Raw genomic sequence first — 24,267 nt, forward strand, 5'->3', positions numbered from 1 at the left:
CCCGAGGAAGGAGGGATCCTGGTCTTGAAGGTGATATCGTAGTAGACGCCCCAGTTCAGATATCCAACCCGTTCTGACCAGGGGGCAACCTCCGGTTCTGAAAAGTGAAGACAAAACTGAAGTTCCTTAAACCTGCATTCCCTCTGCTGACCATCAGCAGACAAGTCCTCTGGTTGAATAAATAAATCCAATTGTATTACTGATTTGATATGTGAGGTACTTGTCAGAGTATTTTAATTTCATTAAATATATTCCACTGTATTTTCAGAGGGAAATATTTTTTTTATGGCACACAAGTTACCACTAAGTTAAATGTTTTACACACGACATGAATAATATGATTTGGTGGATTCAAGTATTATATGACTATGTAGCATCAACTCAGCCAGTTACAACATCAAACATTACATGTTTGTCATGAAGCGAGAGGCAAAGATTTCTGCATCAAAGTCAATGGTAAAAGTGGTAAGTTGGTATATGAGCCAGTATTGTTCCAATATCATGTTAAAAAAAATGATATCGTCCTAAATTGTACATATTCTTCCAAGGACAAGTCAGTATATTCTCACCTCATACTTGGTTTGTTTGCACGCCAGCATGTTTGACATTATGGATCCCTTCAAGGGGGCCAGGGAGCCAGATTCAAATGTTAGAGCTGGATACAGCCCACTTAAAATATATTAAAATCTACCTCCAAATTGCAGAATTTTGCATTCAGATAGCATGAATTAGTTTAGAAATTTCCATTTCAGTGCTATTACAGGCTCCCTTTTTAAGAAGTCACCTCAAACTGCGTGCTCCAAAAATAAAGTTATAGTTGACCAACAGTCAATCTTTTTCATCCAAGAACACGTTCATGGTTTGGTCTCATACTAGTGATGTTATATCTAACAGCAGAGCTGGGACTGGAGACCGTTGTCCATCCTTCTACTAACTGCCATTTGAAAAGTGTTTAAAGCCTTCAATGTAACCTCGCAACATCTTTTGGATCTGGCACAACATGGAGATCATGAGATTAATGTTCCTAATCCAGGTCTCAGGTTGAACTACCATATTTTGGGGGGCTTTAAGTGCCATTTAGCCCTGTTCAAGTATGAAATTAACAAAAATATTATGAATACTCACAATATCTATTCCTAAATTATAACCTGGTTTTATGACCCTGTCAGTTCAATTCATGTTGCACTCATGTGATCTGTGATTCCCAACTGATCTTCTTAGTCAAATCAAAGGGAATTAACTGGCACCCTGTGAACCTTTATTCCAGCAGGGCTGCACATTTCCAAGGCATATGAGCCCCGTCCTTACCCGACTTTTATTCCATAAAAGACTTCGGGTGCAAGGTGCTTCCCTGCATGCAGAATGGATAGTAACGTTTTTCAGAACATATCCATCGTTCAAAGCTTATTCTTGTTAAGAAATATAAAAATGTTCGAAGTAAAGGCTCCAGAAATGCTACTAAACCGTTTATATTCAAAGTCAATATTGCATTTTATTAGTATTAGTTGTGTATAATGTTGGTAATAATGGTATTACAAACGCGTTATTATTTTCAGTAACGAGTAATCAAATTAATTACTTTTCCCATCATTGTAACGCCGTTGCCATTACTGAGAATTGTAGCCGCCAGAGGAAGGCGGGGTTATAAATTAGGACCTAATCGGGCAGATAGGCAGCTGTCTGTCTAAAGTCCTCACCAGCTAATTTGCTGCAGGCTGGTGAGGAGGATTGTGAGGGCACTGCCGACTCTGTTAGGAGCTGTTCCAGGAGGTATGGTTATCGCTATGATTAAAGAGTGTCCGCTGTTCACGCGGCATGTTGTGTGTGAGTGTGTTAATACTGACCATATTGTATGTTTGTTGCCAGTTGCAGGGGGGAAACGAGCCGACGAGTGTCGGGCAGATCAGTATGTGACCCTGTGACAGTCCTATGGTGCATGAGGAACGGCGGTGGATGGCCTGACTGCTGTTCCGTTTCCTCTTTCCGATTTTGTGTTTGGTTGATGAGTTCAGTTGAGCAGCTATCGCTGAGCGGGATTGCGCTCCTTTGTATGGCCTTGTGTTAGGATACACAGAGCGGATCTGTTCAGCTGAGCTGTCATTTATTCTTTGTTTGTCTCGACCACTCTCCCAACCATTGATCAGGTTAAGCAGTCGGCTTTAAATCTCCAAGTGTGCTCAGCCTGCCTTAAACCAAGGGGCCTATCGGTTTAATAGATTTGAATCTATCGGTTTAATAGATTTGAGCCTAACGTGCGTATAAATCGTATAAAACTTTATACTGGAGTCCTGGCTCATCTTTCGAACCAGGGTAACAGAATGTAAAGTTGCATGTTACTATAATTTGGTTGAATGAAGCGCAAGGTGTCAGGCTTTGGCCAGTGCCAAACATCAGCTGCCTGGAGAGAGCAGGGTGGGGATGATGACACCGTTTGCAAATGCGATGATGATTGGCTGGGTGGGCAGCTCATGCCCTGCTCACCTCACTTCACCCTCTGACAACCAAACACTACAAGACAGCAACACTGGCAAGGAGCCAGGGAAAGGTAGCGTTCTCAAACTGGAAGTACCGGCACTACTTCTCACTCATTAAAATTAAAGGCAAGAATGTTTATGACACATGCACGCTACACCCAGGAAAAAAGACTTTATCCACGTCTACCTCAAGCAACTCCAATCTTATGAAGCACCTCACATCAACACATGCTAAGTATGCTTGAATGCAAAGTGTTAATATAAGTTAATATAAACATCTTTGATGTTAAAAATGTTATAGAACGTAACAGCATTATAGAACATAAAACAATAATATCAGTTACTTTGCTGAGTAACTAATTATTTTACAATGTGCTAACTGAGTTACTAACTCAATTATATTTTAGGTGAAGCAATTTGTAACTGTAACTAATTACTTTTTTTAAGTAAGATGACCAACACTGGGTGTATAAGAATAAAAGGCCTTTTCACTGCAGTCGTTTTGATGTGTTCAGCATGGTTTCCCTCATCACACATTGGTTTGGGTTTTACCGACAACTTGTAACCACTAAACATACGATGAAACAGAAATGATGTAACCATGACTGTCTTCTTGGAACATAAACAAAACCACAGTAGTGTGTGATCCCTTTTCTCTGAGGCGTTAAAAGGTGACACACCAGCCTTGCATCCTGTCAGTGTGAGAACTAAGACATTTCACCGTTTAGACACAGTGATGTATTTTTGTAGGTCGAAAACTAGTACTAGAACTAACACGTTTATGACACTTATTTATATTTTGTTCAGCAAGAAGGCATTCAAGAATAAATACCACTTTTATGATTTTTGATTTTGGTGTGAATGCCAGAAGTAAAAAGCTGTGGTTAGGCTATAAACTAACCACACCACGGCCGCATGAGCACCAGTCTACTGTTGTGGAAAAATGAATCTGCCCAATAAAGATCAACAACCAGGATCAGCTCTTTCTCCGAGGTTTATTCCACTAAGTATTCTCATCTGCAGAGGAGGGACTGGTCACCCCTGCCTCCTGATTCAAAGGATCAGAATCAGCAGGAACGACCCTGAGTCCAACAACAATCTCCCTTTTAAGGAGGAGGAACCAAAGGACGGATCATGTCCTATCTTACAAAGACAAGACGTACAGGCAAGGTCAAGATTTACAGAACACAGGCGTCATAGTCCTGAAATTATCTTATGTCAATGTGGCACTCATGTTCATATCATCTACAAACAGGCATTCATTTTCGTCATAGCATAACAGTCAGATGAGGATATGCGGATCGAGTCAGCCTGACAAATATTCTGATTATAAAGTACAAACATCCAAAATTCCCATTACACTACACAACGAGGCTGCAATGGAAGAGTTGGTGTGATGACATTTTGTAGTCAAATCTTGCCATTTATTAGCAGCCACTGTTTAACATTTTAAAAGCATGTGCACACAAACCTTATTTCAGGCATCTAACCAACTTACGTAACTTCAGAAAACGTAAAAGCTCATGACCCATCCCTCATGATCATAGGTGAGGGTAGGAGAGGTTTGCCTTCCGGCTCAGCTCTCTTTTCGTCACAACGGAGCAGTACAGTGAATGCAATACCGCCCCCGCTGCTCCGATTCTCTGGCCAATCTCACAGCTTTCACTTTGGGAATACAGAGATTACCCTATACTCCCACAACACCTCCCACAAAATATCCCGGGGGACCCAGTCATACGCCTTCTCCAAGTCCACAAAACACATGGATGGGCATATTCCCAGGCCCCCTCCAGGAGCTGGTCCGTTGTTCCATGGCCAGGAAGGAAACTGCATTGTTCCTCTTCAATCAGAGGTTCGACAATCGGTCAAACCCTCCTTTCCAGCACCTTGGAGTAGACAGGGAGGCTGAGTAGTGTGATACCCCTGTAATTGGTACACACTCTCTGGTCCCCCTTTTTGAACAGGGGGACCACCACCCCGGTCTGCCACTCCTTAGGCACTGTCCCTGAATTCCACACAATGTTAAGACGTGTCCGCACCTAAGACCTTTAGCCCACAGCTCACCGCCGCAGCTTCGGCAATGGAAGCTTTGAACATCGCCCACTCATGTGCGATGCCCCCAACCTCCCGAGGGGTGCCAGAGAAACTCCGCCGGAGGTGTGAGTTGAAAATCTCTCAGACAGGGGGCTCCTCCAGCCATTCCCAGTTCACCCGCACTACTTTTTTGGGCTAACCAGGTCTGTCCGAAGGTTTGCCCCACCCTTTGACCCAACTCACCACCGGGTGGTGATCAGTTGACAGCTCCGCCCCTCTCTTCATCCAAGTGTTCAAAACATGTGGCCTCAGATCAGATGAAACCATCACAAAATCGACCTTCGGCCTAGGGTGCTCTGGTACCACGTACACTTATGAGCATCCTTATGTTCGAACATGGTGTTTGTTATGGACAGTCCATGACTAGCACAGAAGTCCAAAAACAAACGCCACTCGGATTTCGATCAGGTAGGCCGTTCCTCCCAATCATGCTGCTCCAGGTATCGTTGCCCATGTGCGCGTTGAAGTCTCCTAGCAGAACTAAGGAGTCCCCTTCTGGAGCCCCATTCGGACTCTATTCAGGGTCTCCAAGAAGGCTGAATACTCCGAACTGCTGTTTGGTGCTTGTTGTTACATTACAGCATCTGACTGGTTTGATCTGCAGTTGTCCCACATGTGGAGTCGCTCTTGAGCAAGACACTTGAACCCCCAATGAAGTGGCCAATAGTAACTTTTATTTTAAAATTGCAACATTTTCTTTAGTACAGATTATAAACATGGGATGTAATTTAAACCAAAATAATTTGTTCTCTACTAATATGAAACAAGAATAGCTGTCTATGAATCATAATTTCTTATAGTTCAAGAACCAAATCTTATATTTTTGACAGTTTAACTCTCTTCTAATAATTTGCAGTAATATTAAGTATTTTTTGGTCTTCAAGAAGATACAGTGATGTAATGCCTGCACCCTCAAAAGGAGAAGGAAAAAACAAAACAAACAGAACTAAATAGAGAAATGGTCACCATATGCAAATCAAAACACTATTTGCAGCTATATGTTAGGAGGTAGACTTGCAGCAGTTAACAGTAGCTCATTCACTGAAGGCAGGATCAAAGCCACTGAACCAGCACATTAGTAGCATTCCTAAGTAATCCTAATAAAGTGATTGTGATGAATGAAATGGTCATTAAAGTTCAGTGGGTGATTTTCTTGGATTTGTCTCCTCCTCGTTTTGTGGGACATGGAAGTCCACGTATGGACACCTCTTGGTGTTGAGGCACACCAGTTTCTTCAACGTGGAGGTTTTGACGATATTGAAGCCCGTTTCTCCCCCAAAGGTGCTGGGCTTCCAGTAGTCAGGGGAGCAGATGGGGTTTCCCATCAGCCCTTTAAGGGAAAAGGGAGCACCCATCTCCACCATACTCTCACCAAATAGCTTGTCAGGACGCGCTTTCTCCAGCAGCATGCCGGTGTAGAACTCCAGAGCATCTATGTCTCCATAGAGCTCCTCTAAATCTCTGGCCATTTCCTTGTCATCTGGTTGGAAAAGAGAAAGAAGCGGCCATTCAACTTTCAGGTTGTGAACCATGGCTTTATGATTATCATGTTGAACCATAGGTGGTGTGTCAAAGTGATTTTTCACAACAATATGTCTACTACTTTGTTCAATGACTAAAAACCTGTAAAAAAAAAATGCCATAAAATAAACATGCTAAACATCAACAAGTTCACATATTTTGAGCATGCTAGCATTAAGCTCTGTGCTATTTCACAGTGCCGCTGACGTTGGGTATTTGAAATGATATGAAACAGTTGCTTCATCAGACTGCAAACTGTTTTAACACTGAGGGGAAAGCTTAGTAGGAAGTGGCTTAGTAAAAGACATTTATGCAATGTTGTTTATAACCAGGTTTATATCAGATAAAAACATTTTTGTTACGGTTTATTACGGAAGTGAATGCTTACCACAGAAAAAGCAAAATACTGATCCAATCTCTGCAACAATAATGTAACATTTCTGAATTTATAACATCATCTGCTGCTCTGTGAATTTAACTGAGCTGTATTCACTGTGAAGAGCAACCCACACATCGTTTACTGCAGTGACATGAACCCAAAATAAACTATTATGTTGTGATTTAATTGCAATAAATATAAGATAATATAAATGTCTGCTACGAGGAAGTGTGCGTTCATCCACTGCTTCTAAAGCCGCAGGCGAAGTGCTGGTTAGCAAACAAACAGCAGCACAGTCTCCCATAAGTGTTATAGAAGTCTGAAGTGTTTTGGTGCTTGCATAGGGACTGTAGCGGAGGAACTCGCCCACAGGGAGTTGTCAGTTAACTCTCCCGGTAAATCCTGACCAGGAATATTGGAGTAACGAGCAACATCCCGAAAACGCTGGATGAATGGATTTTTTTTTTTTATCTCACTTCAAAGTACTTTAGAGGAGATTTAAAAATATTGAGATAAATATTGTGTATCACAATACAACCTAAAAATATCACAATATTATCAATAGGACATATCACCCAGCCCTACTTGAAATACATAAAATTAATATTATTCCCCCTTACCAGTAAATTCATAAAAAGAGGCGTATGGCTTTAGGTTAAACTTCTTCCGGTATTCGTTAAAGGGCTGCACACGTGTAACTCGAGACTCTCTGATGACCATTTCTGCCACTTGAAGCACGACTTTAGGAGAATTGCGACCTCCACCAATCTGAAACACAAAAAATCAATGAAGTGCACTTCTGAACTTTTAACTAGAAGTTGAATATAATTACCAGCAAAGTTGAATTAAGTATCAAAGGTAAAAGTATCATCTGCAGAAAATGACCCTTGACTGATATATCATACCAAATTATATTATTATACGTCTAATTCTGAAGTAGAATGTTACTGTTGTAGCTGGTCGAGGTGGAGCTTGTTTTAGTTGCTTTGTATTTCTTCTATTCTTTTATACAATACTTGTACTTATGTACCTGTCCCGCAGGTTGTCGAGAGAACCCCTCCACCAGTTTCTCCACCCCGTAGTGCAGGAGGAGGGAGGTGTTGTACATGAACTGGGAGTATGGGATCTCATCTCCGTCGATGAGGAAGCTGTCGGGCATCAGCGGGTGCCAGTGGTAGAGGTGGCAAAACTCCAGAGCGATGCGGTTGCTGTACTGGAAACGTTCGTTGAAGAGCAGCGTGGGATCAAACTTCAGCTTCAGCAGGTAACCACTCAGATGCTGCACGTACTCTTCTATTATAATGTTGATGATTTCTCCTGGGGGACAAAAACAAAATGTCATCACTTGATGTCACACACTGAGCCAAACTTTTTCAAAATAACCAAAAATTAAAAAGAAAAGAAAAACTTGAAACTAGAAAAGACTCAGTTCTGCACTGAAGAAACATCAGTTCTTAAAATTGAGTTCATTCACAAACCTGTTGATGGTAAAAAAAAAACTGTCAGTTTTTTATTATTTAGAATATTTGTATACAATACATGTTTGTTCAAATCATTCTGTCACAGAGAAAGAGGTTTTGCAGATACTGACTCAAACGTATGCTAACTACTGCACTACTACTAAACTAAACGTATGCTAACTACTGCACTACTACTAAACTAAACGTATGCTGCTGACACCCTCACCAATGATGATGAGTCTGGCGGTCTGGAAGAGCTGCTCATCATCCCAGGTGGGATGTTCTGCCTTCAGGATGTCACAGACTCTGTTATGCTCCCTCAGCCATATGGTGGCGTACATGGTGAGGCCCGGCAGGAGGCCAAACATCTTGTGACCAATGACCAGACGCTGCTCTGGAGGGGAGTCTTTAGGATAGATCATGTGCACAGGGACCTCAGATACAGTAGGAGGGTACACCTCACCCTTAACCACCTGTGAACAAAAATGTTAATGCTGAAGAATTTTGAAGACATGAATCGGCAATTTAAACTTTTGACTAAGTTCCCTTTTTCAGCAAACTTAAATTCGTTCCATGATCAGCTTTGTTGTGCAGAGGTCACGGCACACTTTTGAACAGCATGCTGGTTGCAAAAATAGGCCTGCTACAGAGTGGGCATCCTCAAGCAGAGTGGCTTCTAGATAAAGATGGCTTCAGGAAGTTCCCTCTCTGATCATAAGAATGTCACGAGAGGCATGATAACATGATGTCTCTCTTATCTCTCTTCAACCACATTATCACCATCTCTATCTGGAAGTAATCAGAAGTGAATGTCACACAGGAAGTAAAAGCTGTTTATGGCCGACATCCTTTAGAGATACACGATGCAGCTGTTGGTTAATTATCATTATAACGGATATTTCATAGAATAATGCAAGCAATGGTCCAGTCCATATAGATAGAAAGTCTGAATTTACAGGAATAGTTTGATACTTGGATGAGAAGATTGATACCACCCTTGTGTTTGGACAGTAAATATGGATCAACAGCCAGCAGCTGGTAAGCAGAGCCTACAGTTCTACTAAATTCAACACTTTTTAGCTTAGTGGCAGCTGCTTACGTACATGAGAGGAAGGCACTTTAAGGAATAATTTGCAAGGCTATTGTATGAAGGCTGGGATACGGTATTGAGCTATGGATTTGATACATGCACAGTATAACTGGAGCTGCGATGTTGGAGGGCTATAGCAGACGGCACTAGAAATAATGGCATGTGTCTGCTCAGGTGCTCTTTGGGTGTTTCTAATTTAACCATTTCTTTATCACCTGATATTTCAGCTTTCCATCTTTATGAAGTCGGAGGTGAAACTGTCGCATGAGGTCATCTCCATAGATATTGCTCGCATCTACCTGGTGAAGAGAAAAATACATAAATGTGTCAATAAAGTCAAAAGTCAAACACATTCACAAACAGCAATTGATTGTTAAAAAGGTAAGCTGTATTTATTGTTTAATGATAATGAAGTTGTAAGTAATTAGTATGCGCTTCACCCCATGTCCTAAAGCCTTGGTGAAGCCACCTTGAACTGCACGGTCCGTGTTGAAAAACTGGTGGGTGAAGTGTTGGGCCATGAATGCAAACATCAGATTGGTTCCCTGAGGGTCCGGCCTAAATGTCTTTCTCTTGAAAAACCTTTCATTCAACACTTTGGGATCAGGAAGATGAGGTTTACCTGCAGTGAAAAACACATTCATAGATTTCCTCAGGAGCACTGTCATCAGTGTGTGGTTGTGCAGCCTCCTGTTTCAAGGCATGACTAGAGAAAGCTCTTGATTTAGGTAACCTTGAGATGGGGGAAACTCTGGGTTTCAGTTCCAGAAAAAGAGTTGACCTAAACTTTGGGTCATATACAGTCAGTGTTGGTAATAACAGCATTAGAGTATAACAGCGTTACTAACGGCGTTATTTTTTCAGTAACGAGTAATCTAATGAATTACTTTTCCCATTGTTGCAACGCCGTTGCCGTTACTGAGAATGTAAAGTTGCGCGTTACTACAATTTGGTTGAATGAAGCGCAAGGTGTCAGGCTTTGGCCAGTGCCACACATCAGCTGCCTGGAGAGAGCAGGGTGGGGATGATGACACCGTTGCAAATGCGGTGATGATTGGCTGGGTGGGCAGCTCATGCCCTGCTCACCTCACTTCACCCTCTGACAACCAGACACTACAAGACAGCAACAATGGCGAGGAGCCAGGTAAATGTAAAGGTAGCGTTCTCAAACTGGAAGTACCGGCACTACATCTCTAATTAAAATTAAAGGCAAGAATGTTTATGTTGCATGCACGCTACGCCTAGGAAAAAAGACTTTATCCACGTCTGCCTCAAGCAACTCCAATCTTATGAAGCACCTCACATCAACACATGCTAAGTATGCTTGAATGCAAAGTGTGTGAATATTAATTTATTTTCAGTATTTAATATTGTTACTTTACGGAATATTTAAGAGTAGGATAGTGTTCTGTTTATTGTGCAGTAGACCTAATATACAGTTTTTTACCCAAGTTTACATTTGTGTGTCTTAAATTTGCACTTGAATTTTATTTTTTATATTTATTTTTTATATATTTTTATTTCTATGCATATCATATGGCAGGCTGCCATCTATTGAGTTCAAATAAATAACAAATGTTCTAAAATACTGTATATAGTGTCATTTAATATAAACATCTTTGATGTTAAAGATGTTATAGAACTTAATAGCATTATAGAACATAACGAAACTAATTACTTTTAATCGAAGTGCTAACTGAGTTAGTTACTCAATTACTTTTTAGGAGAAGTAATTTGTAACTGTAACTAATTACTTTTTTAAAGTAAGATGACCAACACTGTTTACAGTGGTATATGTGTATAAAATAAAAAAGCAACGCACCAACTCATGTGATCTCATTGGGACAACTGAGACTGACGTGGTGTTAAAATTAGTGATGCTTTTCAGTCAGTAGAAAACAGCGAGAGCAGAGGCCTGTACTACCAAGCAAGTTCAACATACCATATTCATCATATTGAGGGAGAGAATTTGTGATAATTTAGAACCTGGCTTCAGCCTCTAAGTTTGTCAAACCTACTTTCTGAAACAAGGCCCGGGTCTTACCTTTAGTTCCCATCGGCAAAGGGCAGTTTTCAGGGACCGGAGGGAGGAGACGCATGTAGTAGGAAGTGTTGTAGTAGGCCTCCCAGTTGAGGTATCCATACTTGGTATTGTAGGTCGGAGGGCTCGGAATAAGGTCGCTTCTGACTTTGGGAGAAAATGTCAATATGATGTTGAGTACAATTTTTTGCATATTTTCGGTATTTGTAATGAAATGTCTGGATGCCTAATTAATGTATTAATCTATAATGATTTAAGGGATACTAGCTACAGAGCCTGCTATAGCGTATTCTCTGTTCCAGAGAGCTGTCTTTTAGCTGCAAAAGACAATTCAAAATACATACATAAAAGTACATACAAGAAGCCACACCTTGGGCACTGCAAAGTATTTCTACTCAGCCCTCATGGTACTACAAACACGCTTGCAGAACAACTGTGTATTAATCCACAGCTGAAAAATTCCCAACAAACTGAAAATTGCAGTGGCCAACTGTTTCGGGAAATACTTGGCTTGTTTCAATGAAAGAAGCTAAATATTTTTGTTTTAAGGAAACTGTTTATAGTAAGGACCAAAGGGTTTGACACAAAAGGTAGGGAAGTCAATAACCACAAATGTGTGCAGTTTTTTGCCCTGAACCTTTTTCACCTACCCGTCAGCACCACTCTCATGAATACGTCTCGCAGAAAAGAGCTGTTGACAAGGTCCCAGAACCACTGGAAGTTGGTGAGGAAGAATTGAACAGCTGTAGGGCTCGGCTTCAGCATGAGACGAACTCTGGACCTGAGCTCCGCTACGTAAAGAACAATAATACACTCTTTGTATCACTTATAAATACATTTGCCTTTGTACAGGGTTTATAAGTTGTGACTGTAAATAACTCATTTAATGAGGCTTCATATAGATCGCCTATAAGCCATTAATAAGAAAAACCTTTGTGTTTCAGGTTATGAATACATCCCTTTGGCTGGTGTTTATCCTCCTTCATTGTTATATTACATTTGCTTTATGTTTTTGTCTAAAGGACTGTTTAACCTTCTAAAAAAGAGCTGTGGGGCATTTGGAGCAAGGAGGAGGATCATTAGAATGTACATGGTTGGTTAGCATGGTGTTAATCTGCCCCAATGCCACATTAAAGTAACACCTGAGCTTATGGATACTTGGAAGGTTGACCAGATGTTTACTGGGAAGGCATGACTTGTTAAATCAACCCAGTCCACATGCCAATTTATGTCCAAAATCATAAAACCATATTTGTCTGTACTTACGAACGGTGCAGTTGTCTCCATAGAAGCCAGTGCGAGTGCAGTCACATTCGTAGCGATCTGTACCAAATCTCACACACACTCCTGAGTTCTGACATGGGTAGTAACAACAGGGATTCACTGCAAACAAGGAAAAAGATCATCTTACTTTATGAATGAATAATTGGAATAATGTAACCCCTGCTGAGCTAAATGGCTTCTAGTACAGATTGTGTATTGACAATACTGACACCAAAGACAAACGCAGCCGACCTGAGAGTGTTTCAAACATGTCCCACCCTAAGCTTATATTACTTTGCATCACCACTTCCCCAAATGTAACCAGTGGGGCAGCATCAGGGTTAAAAAAGGCCACTGCTTCCTGCCTTCATAACCAACATCACACAGAGTAGTCTCTTCACATGAGCCGTTTACTAAATGAGGACTTTGTGGCGTGTGAAAAGTTCTGCTGCCTATCACCAACACCCAACCCCCTCCTCCATATCTTTCTCTGCCGTTGTAATACGGCTTCCTGTCCTCCCTTCATTCTTGCAGAAGTTCAAAGTGATAAACACTGCGGGGACACTGCAGCTGTTTCTTCCTCATTAGATGCGAATGAGAGGATAGAAAAGCATGCCCACCCTACATGAACAACATTTTTTTAAGTATCTAAAAGTGTATGCATTCTGCTATGCTCTGCATGTTTCAATTACTACTGGGTCTATATCTTAACCAGAGGAAGCCCAGGTAGCAGATAAATGTGTATTATTCATTGCACCATAACATTTACATTTACATTTAGGTCATTTAGCAGACGCTTTTGTCCAAAGCGACTTACAATAAGTACATTTGTCAAAAGAAGGAAACAAGGAAACCACAACGAATCATTGCCGATAAAGTAAGAGCTAAAAGTAGAACAAGTGTTAGGTCCTCATCTGAGTAAACTAGTAGTTCAAGAGCAACAGTGCTACGATCAGAGTGCTATAGGTAAGGGTGTTTTTTTTTATTTTATTTTTTTTTTGGGGGGGGGGGGGGGGGGGGGGGTCATGCTAGTCGAGGTGAAGTCTGAACAGGTGAGTCTTGAGCCTTTTTCGGAAAATGGCAAATGACTCAGCTGTCCTGACATTAGTCGGGAGTTCGTTCCACCACTGAGGCGCCAGAACAGAGAAGAGTCTGGACTTTGCTGAGCGAATGCAAAATTTGCCTAATTATGTTTGAATTAAATTAGTCAATCTACACCACAAGAAGACATACTATTTCACTACTATTTCCCTCAATTTGTTCTCACTCTGCAAACAAATGTAGAACTGCCTCAGACCACACGCAAGGACAAAAGATGAAGACCCGGGCGGTTATGTAAATGTAATAGACGCCCTTTAAATAAATGCATATCAAACAGCATTCATTAAAATGGGCTTTAATAGACAGCAATATTTAAAACCGTTAGTTTAGTAATACATTGGCCAAATGTATTAAATAAACACAAAATCATATTCATACCATCATATACTTACCAACATTTGAGTCATCAGCACACGATGAGTTCTCCAGCAGCAGCAGGTTGATGAACCAGATGGAGAAGATACCAAACCCTGCAAAAAATAACAACAGTTGGATATCATCTGGATGTAAAAACAATCAAATTCAGTCAGCAGTTGTTTGATTTAATTATTTAAGAAGCACCTTTCATGATTCCCACACGTGGATTGTTTTCTGAGAGCTCAAAACTGAGTAAGAGTTGTCTGAAGATTTAGGTTCAGAGTGTTAATCTGTCATGTCTGAGACATGGGTTAGCTGCTCTCTGCATCTATAGGCCTGCTGATCTGGTTTTATAGCAACAACCAGGGATTGGGCGTGGCATTATGTCCTCTACTTCCTCCACTTATTCTGCAATACATTTGATGAAGGTCTGCTGCCACTACCACCACATTGGATTTGATCATTTTTAACTACAACCAGTTGGCAAATTGTTCTAATGCATAAAAAGTTCTGTCTTCAAATTATCAAGATTATTGGTTTAATGTATCATTTAAATCATTGCAGTGAAATAATATAGTATAATAGAATATATATATATATTATATATTTCATAGAATATGAAAGGATGCTAAAGGAAGATTTCAAAGTGCTCTACCTCCACCTGCTGGCAAATTAATATAACATCCAAGGTTTTACCTTTTAGAGTAAACCCCGTTTTTGTTTTGCATCAGCAACACCAAGATCCATTTTGCAGGAGGCAGAAATCCCATTGTAGTTAAATAAAGATAATTCATTGCAGACATATCTTGTACACAAGGACATTGTAATGAAGGTGTCCAGTGCACAAGACCATTTAGGGTTACTGGGATATTTAGTACAAACATGTACTGTGTGATACACTACAGGTCTACTGAGTTTGGCAGATCAGGCTTCTCTATTAGAGCATCAAACTTTTGGAGCGCAATACCAAGTCATATAAGAGAGTGCTGCAGCTTTACTGATTTTAAATTGGCTACAACCAAATCAATCATGGACCCACCACACATGAATACAAACACTTAATGTTGTGATATCTTGTTGTTGTGGTGTCTAAAATGTTGTCTAATATTGTTGTTGTTGCTTATGATGTTGTTGCGGTTGTACAGTGAATATGTACTGTCTTGTAATTGTGTTTTTATACAACAGTTTTAATTTTCTCAACAGAGATGGTAGTCTCTGTTTTCCTGCCCAGGGACTACGGATGTAAATTAGCTCTGTAAAAGTAGCCCAGACATAAAAGTGATATAATTGTCATCGGTAAATGCCTTTTATCACAAACTTGTGACTGTAGGGCTTAATATTCATGAACCTCCATTGTTATTGTAAAGCTCTTAGAGTGAAGCCTTTTGTATTTGCAAAAAATATGTATTAAATCTAGTTCCACTGGTTAATTGGAGTAAACACACCCTGAACCATTTGTCATGAAAAGTGATACATGTCAGGTAGCCTATCAAAAGTAAAATAATAGTTATGATTTAGCGATATAGAAAACTACATGACACAGACACCTTAACTTGCTCTCTCATGCCATCAAGCCTCTTGGGATTAAAGTTCGGGTTAGGACTGGAAGGACACGACTGTAATCATAATAGATCACACCTGTTGCTGGTGCACATCTGTCTGGTAGTGTGCTAAGAAAGCCTTTGTTGCTGTAATGGATTTATTTTGTGTAGAGGCTGCATTTTGCAAACCCCCTTTGTCAATTTTTTTTTTTTCTAAGTACTGTGAGAGCGAAAGTGTGTTGGACTCCCTTCATTTCCCTTTTGGCCTCAACATTCAGCCAGACCCAGCTCCATCTGCACCTCAGTCCCAACTCTGTGCTACATAAATTCCTCTTTAAACGCTCTCATTCTTGAAAAGAATTGTCCAGATATTATCAGCTGGCTTCAGGTCCTCCTTTTTTGATCATAGAAGATTATTCAGGCTAAACCCAATATCAGTCAACATTAAATGATCCGCAGGAGCCGGTGTTTCAGTTGAAAGTTAACACGGTCACTCAACCAGAACACCGGTAGGTCTTGTTCATTACTCGTTAGTTTTTATTTCCCTCGTAGCCTACCTTACAAGAATGACAGATGTTAAAATCTGATAACAATACTAACACGACTATAATACTACTATACTAGTGGAAGTTTGCCTTGACTCAGCAAAATGTTTCAGAACCGATGCTGTAATACACAATTCATTGAAGTTAATGTTAGCTGACATGCCTACAAGTTTCAATTATGAATAGATTGGACAAGATTTGATGGGGCAACGTTAGGAAAAAATTAGCAAAATACATTTAAACACTTTAGCAATGAGTTACACCTAAAGTTAAGTTAGTAACAGCATATTAAATCACTGGCAGCAAACGATAGACTCACATAAAAAAGTTGTGTCCACTGTAGTACCACAAAGGGTTGCCTTCCTCAATGTAAAAAAGACGATGCTGTTATTTATATTCTGATTGGCCAAAAGACTCAAAACGTCACACCAAAGATGTTCTATTGAGAAGGAGATCACAACAGCTTACTGAAGCTGAAGGTCTCATACAAGTCTAACTTTCTGGCCGAAAGATGCAGCATATTCAGCTTTCGGAGGCATCCATTGTGCAAGGCATTAATCTTTTACTAGGTCACTTTAAAATACTTGCCAGCATTCTGAGCCACAAAGCATAATGAATTTAACATTGCTCTTATATATTTGGATCTTGGCTTTTAGGCAGATGGCTTCAAGGCTTGCAAATGCACTATAAGTTTTCCCTAGCCTCACGCTGATATCTTAGCTGCAAACGTTGTCCTTAGTGAGAAGAGTTTCCAAAGTCCTAGACTTAATCAACAGTTCTTGAAAGCTTTGTCATAGGTGACTGCACATGCCTTGTGGTTCTTGGAAGATGTTTTGCCTCTCAGTCAACAGTTCAAGAACTAAGGAAGCCTCTTGGATCAGAGGCAAAATGTCTTCAAGTGTTCAAGGATTACCATGATTTTGATGACTGAGAACCTTTATAGACATACCTTTCTTAATTATTATTTTATGCTGAGGCAGGGAAACACACCTTCAGTGGCTGGCAGTGCATCACAGGATTTGTGTTTTGGGGGAATATGAGGGGAGAGGAAGTCTTCTTTTATACATGAAGCAAACAATGCAGTTAAGTTGCCAGGTTGTGATCTTTGATACCTTCCCATGGAGACATTAACTCAGCCAAATCTATGTGGGATATTTGCCTGTTGAAGTAATTTCCTGCATACTGTAGCAATTTTAGAAGGAGTCTTGTTCACATGGAGAGGAGTCAGATCTTGACTAAAAACATGTTCAGCTAATTCTTTTAAATTTTGCAGACCTCTCCAGTCTCAGAAGATGCCGTTTATGTTAGTCAATATTTTTCACAAAACATTTAGAAAAGTAATTCACTTTGTTCACATAGTTTTCACAAAACTTTAGGAATATAGCTCTAATGAGAAACATAACATTGAGATTCCTGATTAAACATCAGCAGCTGATGAGTCTTGCCAAACCAAAAACCAACAGCAGTAACAAAAAATGGTTTATTGCCATGTGTCATGGTTCACATACAAACTGCATGAGCTCAGCTTCATGTCACTTTGAGATCATATTCTCTTGTCTGCCACATCAGTGTGGTTAAGTGGAGCTGAGGCTCCCCGTTTTTTCTATATAATTAAAATATTTTTGACAATGTCTAATATGAACCTCATCTGGGTGAATGCCCGTTGGTAGATCCTCACGTCTCATGCTGTATGAAATGGCTGTATCCTCACTGTCCTGCATTATTTTAATAACAGCATCGCCTATACAATGTGTAGATGCTGTGGCTGCAAACATTACCAGGAGAATGAAATATTCAGGTGAAGGCTCGCCTTTAAGCTTTTTTTGCATCGTCTATAGTTATAATGGTTTTAAATTACATAAAATTGCCTAGTTTTAGGTCAAAAACCTTCACATTTTTGGGGGAAGGACCCCCAAAACCTCTGGACCTTATACTCCTACAGGTTTTTTTTTTAACTTAAATGATAATTAAAAAAAAAAAAAACATCCACAGAGCTTTTAGAAAAGGTGCAGAATCAAAGTATCAATTGTCGTGAAGATTTTTTTATTAATTGTGAATTAATCACTTAAAAAAATGTGACGGTCCGTAATGAATGTTCTGTTTACCTCTGTGTAGATGTGTGACATGTGGCTGTGGCTTCTAGCAAGGCTTGTGAGCCAATAGAATAGCGACGTTGGTATCACATGGTATCCCTGTGTAGTCAGGGGTCAAAAGTCTTGCAAGTTAGTGTGGAAAAAATGGAGAAATGGCTGAGTGTGACGGTGAGTGGCGGCATTTCGGTACCTAACACCACCACACAAAGTAACTCAAATGTATAGCTGCATGTTGCAAAATGAATTCATACTACGAAATATTCAGCACTTGACATGACTGAGTCTGTCTGCATGTCACTCCACTCGGCCATGAAAACACAGGTTGTGCAATGAACTGGCAACCCCCAGGGCTCATGCGCTTTGAGCAACAGCTGTGTTGTGAAGTGAATGCAATGGAAGGGCGGAGTGCGAGTGCGACATCTAGTGGCTGGATGTTATCAATGTTGTCAATAGCACCTTTAAAACTCAGAGCGTGACCAGAAAATGAAATACAAAATAAAAAAAACATGACTATTGCACAGCATTTAGTTTGCCTCAATTCCTATTGACTTCCAGTGTCCCTGGTCCGTCACATACAATCAGTTTGTTTTATAGGATGTGCTTATATGCAGCCCAGAGGCTTTAGGACACAGAGATGAACCAACTAGTCCGATATACTTCCAAAACCAAACAACTTACGAACAGAAGTCCTGGAGTGTGAGTTTTACCAAAACTTTTGCCAGAGTGGTCAGCAATTAGGATGCAGGTTGGTTCGCCACTTTGAATAAGCTCAATGGGTCACAGTTTGTGTGTATTATTTTTCTATTTTTGCCAACACTGTTACAACCTAAAGGTTTCAAATCTAACTGTTAATCTTAGAAGTTGGAGTAAATGAGGAGAACTTGAATGTTGCAAACTAATATTACCCTTAGCTGCTTGAAGGGGGGTTTGTTGGAACTGTAGACATGTTTTAAACCCATACTTCCTGGAAACTGTGATAGTGACTATCTGGTGTTTCATATTGAAATTTCACATTGCTAAATTTAGTGGCTGCAGATTGTACAGCATCCATTCATCACTATTCAATGTTCAGTAGACCAACCAACCAACCAACCTCTGCAGCTTCAAACAGTATTTGATTAAACATTGTTTCCTAGAATGATTGATATAAAAAACAATGTGAGGCATCAGGAACTAATTATGAAATCATCTTTCCCCGTCACACAAGAGCCTGAAAAGGACTTGTATCTGTGCGAGGCTCATAGACGTGCTGGTTGCCATGGTGCTATTGGCTCAGGCTGTAGACCGAGGCTTGCTGCTTCCTATAGCACTCCTGGTAATTGAGATCAGATGCTCCTATGAGTGGAACCTGGACTGGGAGTAACCTGGAAGCATTTATTTTATGTAGAAGATGTTTAGTTAAGCCATGCTCCCGCTCTAAATTAGCCTCGGTCCGGCTCTGGTGATGAATACGATTGGTGAAAGCACTGAAGGCTGGTTCCTGACTTCTTCCTTCCCCCCGGATCGGATTACAGATTAGCAGACTTCCTGTCCAGTTGTGGAACAAGCCAACCCAACTGACGGAAAGGCGACAGGCGTACAGGCAAGGCAAGGGCATCATGCGTTATCTCAGATGGGTTTTCTGACAGAGCCCCACAGCAGTGGGGCCTCACACAGCCAACTAGTTATCATTTGTTAGACCTGTTTGAAGAAGCAGCTGATTGTAGGAGGACAGACCTCCTCTGGAGTCAGCTGGTGGTCCATTGGTGGTGGAAAGCAAAACTTGTGTACTCAAAGTCAATCATTTGTACATAAACAATGCATTAAATGAAAAGTGTATCGTGAAAGGTGATGTTTCCCCAGAGAATTATCATGCGAGGCTGCAGTCCCCCCCCCCCAGCTGTATGGAGTACATGTATGCACATTTAGCTCATTTTTGTGTTGTCGCACAATGCTGCCAGCTGCAGCAAATCATACCTAACAGCAGGCTACACAAGGTAGAAAAATATCCCCTTTATTATACCTCCCTATTTTATTTATTATTTAGAGTCAGTGGTGGAAGAACTACTCAGACCTTTTACATAAGTAAAAGTAGAATGACCACAGTCTAAAAAATACTCTGTTACTAGTATTCCTGCATTCACAAATCTACTTGAGCAAAATCAAACCAAAGTTTTAATATGAACACATATTGTAGGATCGTTATTGATGTATTATCAACAATATTTTCCTCCAAAATGTAGTGGGACATAAGTCAAATGAAATGGGAATATTTACTCAGTTACATGATCCCACCACCGGTTAGAGTCTGCTCTGACTTTAATTTGCTCAAATACTGTCGATTAGTATAGCCTTAGTCACGCATGCTCCGTGGCACACGAGCAATAAGTGTGCAAGAGAGTTTTTTGGGAATGTTGAAGTGCCCTCTGGTGTCAAATCAGGTCTTTCGCAGCCATTGGCTGTCACACAGCTACCCCCCCCCCCCCCCCCCCCCCCCCCCCCCCTCCCCCCCCCCCCCCCCCCCCCCCCCCCCCCCCCCCCAACACTCCTTGAATGTCCCGCCTACTCTGCCTCTCTGACTCGTACTCTCTCTCCTTCTTTGCAGAATTTTGTTCAGTTAATTTGCCAAAGTACAAGATTGGTGGAAGGCTGGTCTGGTTAATGATTTCAACTAGGGTTGGGCTGATATCTGGTTTCACCAGTTCGATTTGGTGTACAGGCTAAACCGTTTAATTTATGCACAGACCGGTTGAACCGGCATTTGCCCGTATGACACGTTCTGGAAAAATAAAAACATCAGCGACCTCTGCCGACACCACTTAATCCAATGTGTCTTTCATTAGTAATAAGCAGCAATAATGACAAGTGATAAAAATAATAACAATAATAGTGTTTATTTATAAACAAATCTGTGAGTATCCAGTCGGCCGGTGCGTAAAGTGCACCTATTACACTACACAAATTATCTGAGATCTGTGGGAGAAGCGAGACATGGACTCATTCATCAGCTGTCAGAGAGCTGGCACTGTTGAGTGCACACAACATCTGAAGTGTTCACTGTTTGGAGCATTCAGGGTCCGACCCTCAAACCATAAGGGTCCATGAATTACAAACACTCGTAGCTGAGTATGCATCCACATGACGCTATCATACATCTTAAAATTGATAAATCCATAACACCACTATGTGCATGTTCTGCTTAACACACATACTCTTGCTGAATGACCAGGGTAACGTAATTATCAAAACAAACGGTGAGGGAGTCCTGGTTGTGATCCAGGTCATAGATCCTTTCCAGCACTCTTTGCTAAACCACCTCTGTTTCCTGTCCCACCTTCCACACGTCCCCCAGCTGATCAGAGTGTGAGCGTGCCCTGCACCAGCCACCTCTACTTGACACGGCTCGACTCTGCTGCTGTGCACTTGGAGCTGCTAGGATCAGCAGAGCGGCAGGATATTGCAGTCGGCATCAAACTAAACACACAATGTGTCCTGCACAAGTAATCTCCACGTTTGAGCCTATTGGATGTGACAGTTTGAAAACTTGAACTCAGAGCTGGCCTGTCGGTGAGGTTGGGTGGTGCCATGTGGGGGGTATGCATGTATTGACCTAAAGGGTTCTCCGTGATTAGGAGCCCACATTCACCTCTGATTGCTCTGGGTCACTGCAGGTGAGTGCAAGTGGTCGGAAGGAGGTAATTTTCCTTCTGGAGCTGGTTACCTGATTGAGTAAGTAGCTGATCTTTTACACTGACCCGAGTCCTCAAACATATCTAGAACTGAGGAATGAGCTAGATCCTGATCAGAAACAAGAGCGGTGCTGATGTAAATACCACTGAGCTATAACATTGTGATCATGAAATTGAACCTTGCGTCTTATTGCCATGGAATTATTGTGTCTGTAGGACTCTATAAAGAACTGTATTAGCCTACAAACTAACGTTCTACATCTTTTTCCCTGTCCTCAGTCATTGCTTATTAAGTTTCACAATCAATTGCCAATAAGGAAAATAAAGGTATCTTTCATTATCTCACACAGATATATTTTCTTGTAATTGATAACAAAAAAGAATGTGCTGCTCAACGAAATTTTCTGTTGGGAGGTTGAGGGGGGTAAGTTCACTTTACTGTATACAAAGGAGGTTAGAGGTCAGATTCAGCAAAAGATCAGAGATCCTGAAGCTGGAAGAGATTCATCATCTTGCTAATGGACCGTCCAACTTGACCGTTTTTTCTCCAGCGATTCAGTGAGAAACAGATTGACAAAAGAAAGATCAAGATCAAAGCAGCGGAAGGGGAGATATCCTAAATTTCAGCCCTCACCTCAGCACCCTGAAAACAGGCTGTTATAAATTTAAAAACTAAATCTGAGATAACCCTGATGACATCACTATGATTATTTTCTCCAAATCTAGAAAGCTCCTCCAGAGCCATGGAAGACATTATACAACTTTTTCCACAGGCTGAGCAGTACTCCTCCTGACAAGTAAACTGAACTTCATGGTTAAATTTGGTGGACTGCCCCTTTGAAACTTTCAGAAATAGAAACATCAGCTCAAGAAAGTGATTTACTGCATTTAAAAAAACAGTAGAGAGACACAGTTAGAGAAAGGCTGTTGAACATAGCGAAGCATTTAGATGCTTAAGAGCCACATCTTTCCTTCAGAAGTTGGTAGAGTCAACACCATAGCTGCGAGTCAAACTAGACTTTAATTTGTCTGGAGACAGGACTCCAAATTAATGATAATGTTGCTCTGTGATGGCTAGATGTGTAACGGTATGTTCACACCAAAAGCAAAGTTATTGAGGCAAAGTTTTTATTTGCTCGAGTGGAAATGTTTCAACCATGATTTCGGACTTTTTTTTTTTAAATTGTCGTCATTATGTAGTTACTTCGGCATCCTTTATTTCCATTTATTGCAATTAAATCACAACAAATGGTTTATTTTGGGTTCATACCCAAGAAAAGCAGCTGACGTATGGCTTGCTATCCAGAGTGAATACAACTCAATTAAATTCGCCAGGCACCTCTGGGTGATGTAATGAACACAGAAGTTGTTGTTGGGTGTTTGCATGAATAAACAGTGACTGATCTACATCGGGGAAATGGTAGAGATAAGTGGAAGTGGACTATTATGTGAACACATGAACCAATGACACCAGTTACACTCAACTCACATGTGGTTTCTTGACAAAACACAGTTTGGAGACCTCATCAGGAACTCCTCCTGGTGAAAGATATTATCTTGTTCAACCCTCAGTCACGTGGTGCGAAAACCACGTTTTAAAGACTCACACCTACAACAGCATGTTGCATTTTGTTAACAGTACAGTAATCTGATGACATTGAAAGTAGCGTAGTCTGAATTTGTCTTGAACAAAGAAACTGTGGCACATAGCATTCAAATTCACTGTGCTCTATTTTTTCAGACAAATATTTTTTAATGAAAGAGAATATCAGTTTACTGAATGCTTTTTGAAATGTCCAATATTTTCCCTTTAATTGTAAAGCAAAAACACAAACAACTCAAATAAACTCCTTTAAAATAACATTTGAAATAACGTCAACAAAATCCCCTCTCTTGGGATTAGCAAAATCACTTAATTGCCTGAAAACAAACTGCAAAATAAAAATGGGTTAGGTTATATAAAAATATTAACACACACACACACACAACTTCGATCCTCTGAGGTCTCTCTGACAAATAATTTCTCACCATTTTACCACTATTTCCCTGCAGAAAATTCACCAATACTTCACTAGACTGTAAACCCCACACTGGGCAAAAAGAAAACAGTTGCAGGTCTGGGCCATAGTTCAGGTGACACCAACAGAAACCTCAACCGAGAAAACACACAGGAATTCGGACTCACCGTTCAGCGCCAGTCCTTCAGAAACGTTTCGTGGTGCGAAAGGTGAAACCTGGCAGGAGCAGAGGCGGGATCCTCCTTAAAGCGCATAGCAACAGTCCTTTACTGGTCACCGTTATCCGACCTTGCAGCGCCGGTGTTGAGTCACGCTCCGGTGTTGTGTCGAATATCGTTTCCTCTTCGATATGCGTTTCCTCCTCGCTAAACCTGAACCAACTAGTATAACTAGCCTTAAGTTGTAACAGGAGGGAAATACTATTCAACATTGGAATACAATTCGACATACCACGGGGTCCAAGCCCACACTTGACTATCCAATAGCCGCAATAGTTTAAAGAAACTGCTGCTTCACTAAATGAGAAGCCTATAGCTGAACAGTTAGCATCTTCATTCCGGCTAGCTTAGCAGCTAACTGCTAACATTGCGCGATTTCAGTTGCTCACAGAAGTTAGGCTTGT

General features: G+C 40.8%; 2 protein-coding genes across 2 annotated transcripts in view; both read right to left on the reverse strand.

Moving 5' to 3' along the window:
- The window catches only part of pmpca (peptidase, mitochondrial processing subunit alpha), a 68,134-nt gene that overhangs the window by 29,048 nt on the left and 14,819 nt on the right, over positions 1 to 24,267 (reverse strand). The window lies entirely within an intron of this gene.
- On the reverse strand, positions 5,221 to 14,104 carry LOC311022779 (prostaglandin G/H synthase 1-like). The gene is made up of 11 exons (XM_084024329.1): positions 13,985 to 14,104; positions 13,816 to 13,893; positions 12,326 to 12,442; positions 11,710 to 11,850; positions 11,063 to 11,206; positions 9,459 to 9,640; positions 9,234 to 9,317; positions 8,155 to 8,401; positions 7,499 to 7,785; positions 7,089 to 7,236; positions 5,221 to 6,048 (listed from the first exon to the last, which is right to left on the reverse strand). The coding sequence occupies exons 1-11, from the start codon at positions 13,989 to 13,991 to the stop codon at positions 5,699 to 5,701; spliced, it is 1,785 nt and encodes a 594-aa protein (XP_083880455.1). The 5' UTR covers positions 13,992 to 14,104; the 3' UTR covers positions 5,221 to 5,698.

This window comes from Eutrigla gurnardus, assembly GCF_963514095.1.
Source record: "Eutrigla gurnardus genome assembly, chromosome: 13".
NCBI classification, from domain to species: Eukaryota; Metazoa; Chordata; class Actinopteri; order Perciformes; family Triglidae; genus Eutrigla; species Eutrigla gurnardus.

Coding starts and splice junctions, on each gene's coding strand:
- LOC311022779 (XM_084024329.1), bottom strand. Junction 12,443..13,815: donor TGCTGATGACTCAAATGTTG/GTAAGTATATGA, acceptor CCTTGTTTGCAG/TGAATCCCTGTTGTTACTAC. Junction 11,207..11,709: donor CATGAGAGTGGTGCTGACGG/GTAGGTGAAAAA, acceptor TTTCTCCCAAAG/TCAGAAGCGACCTTATTCCG.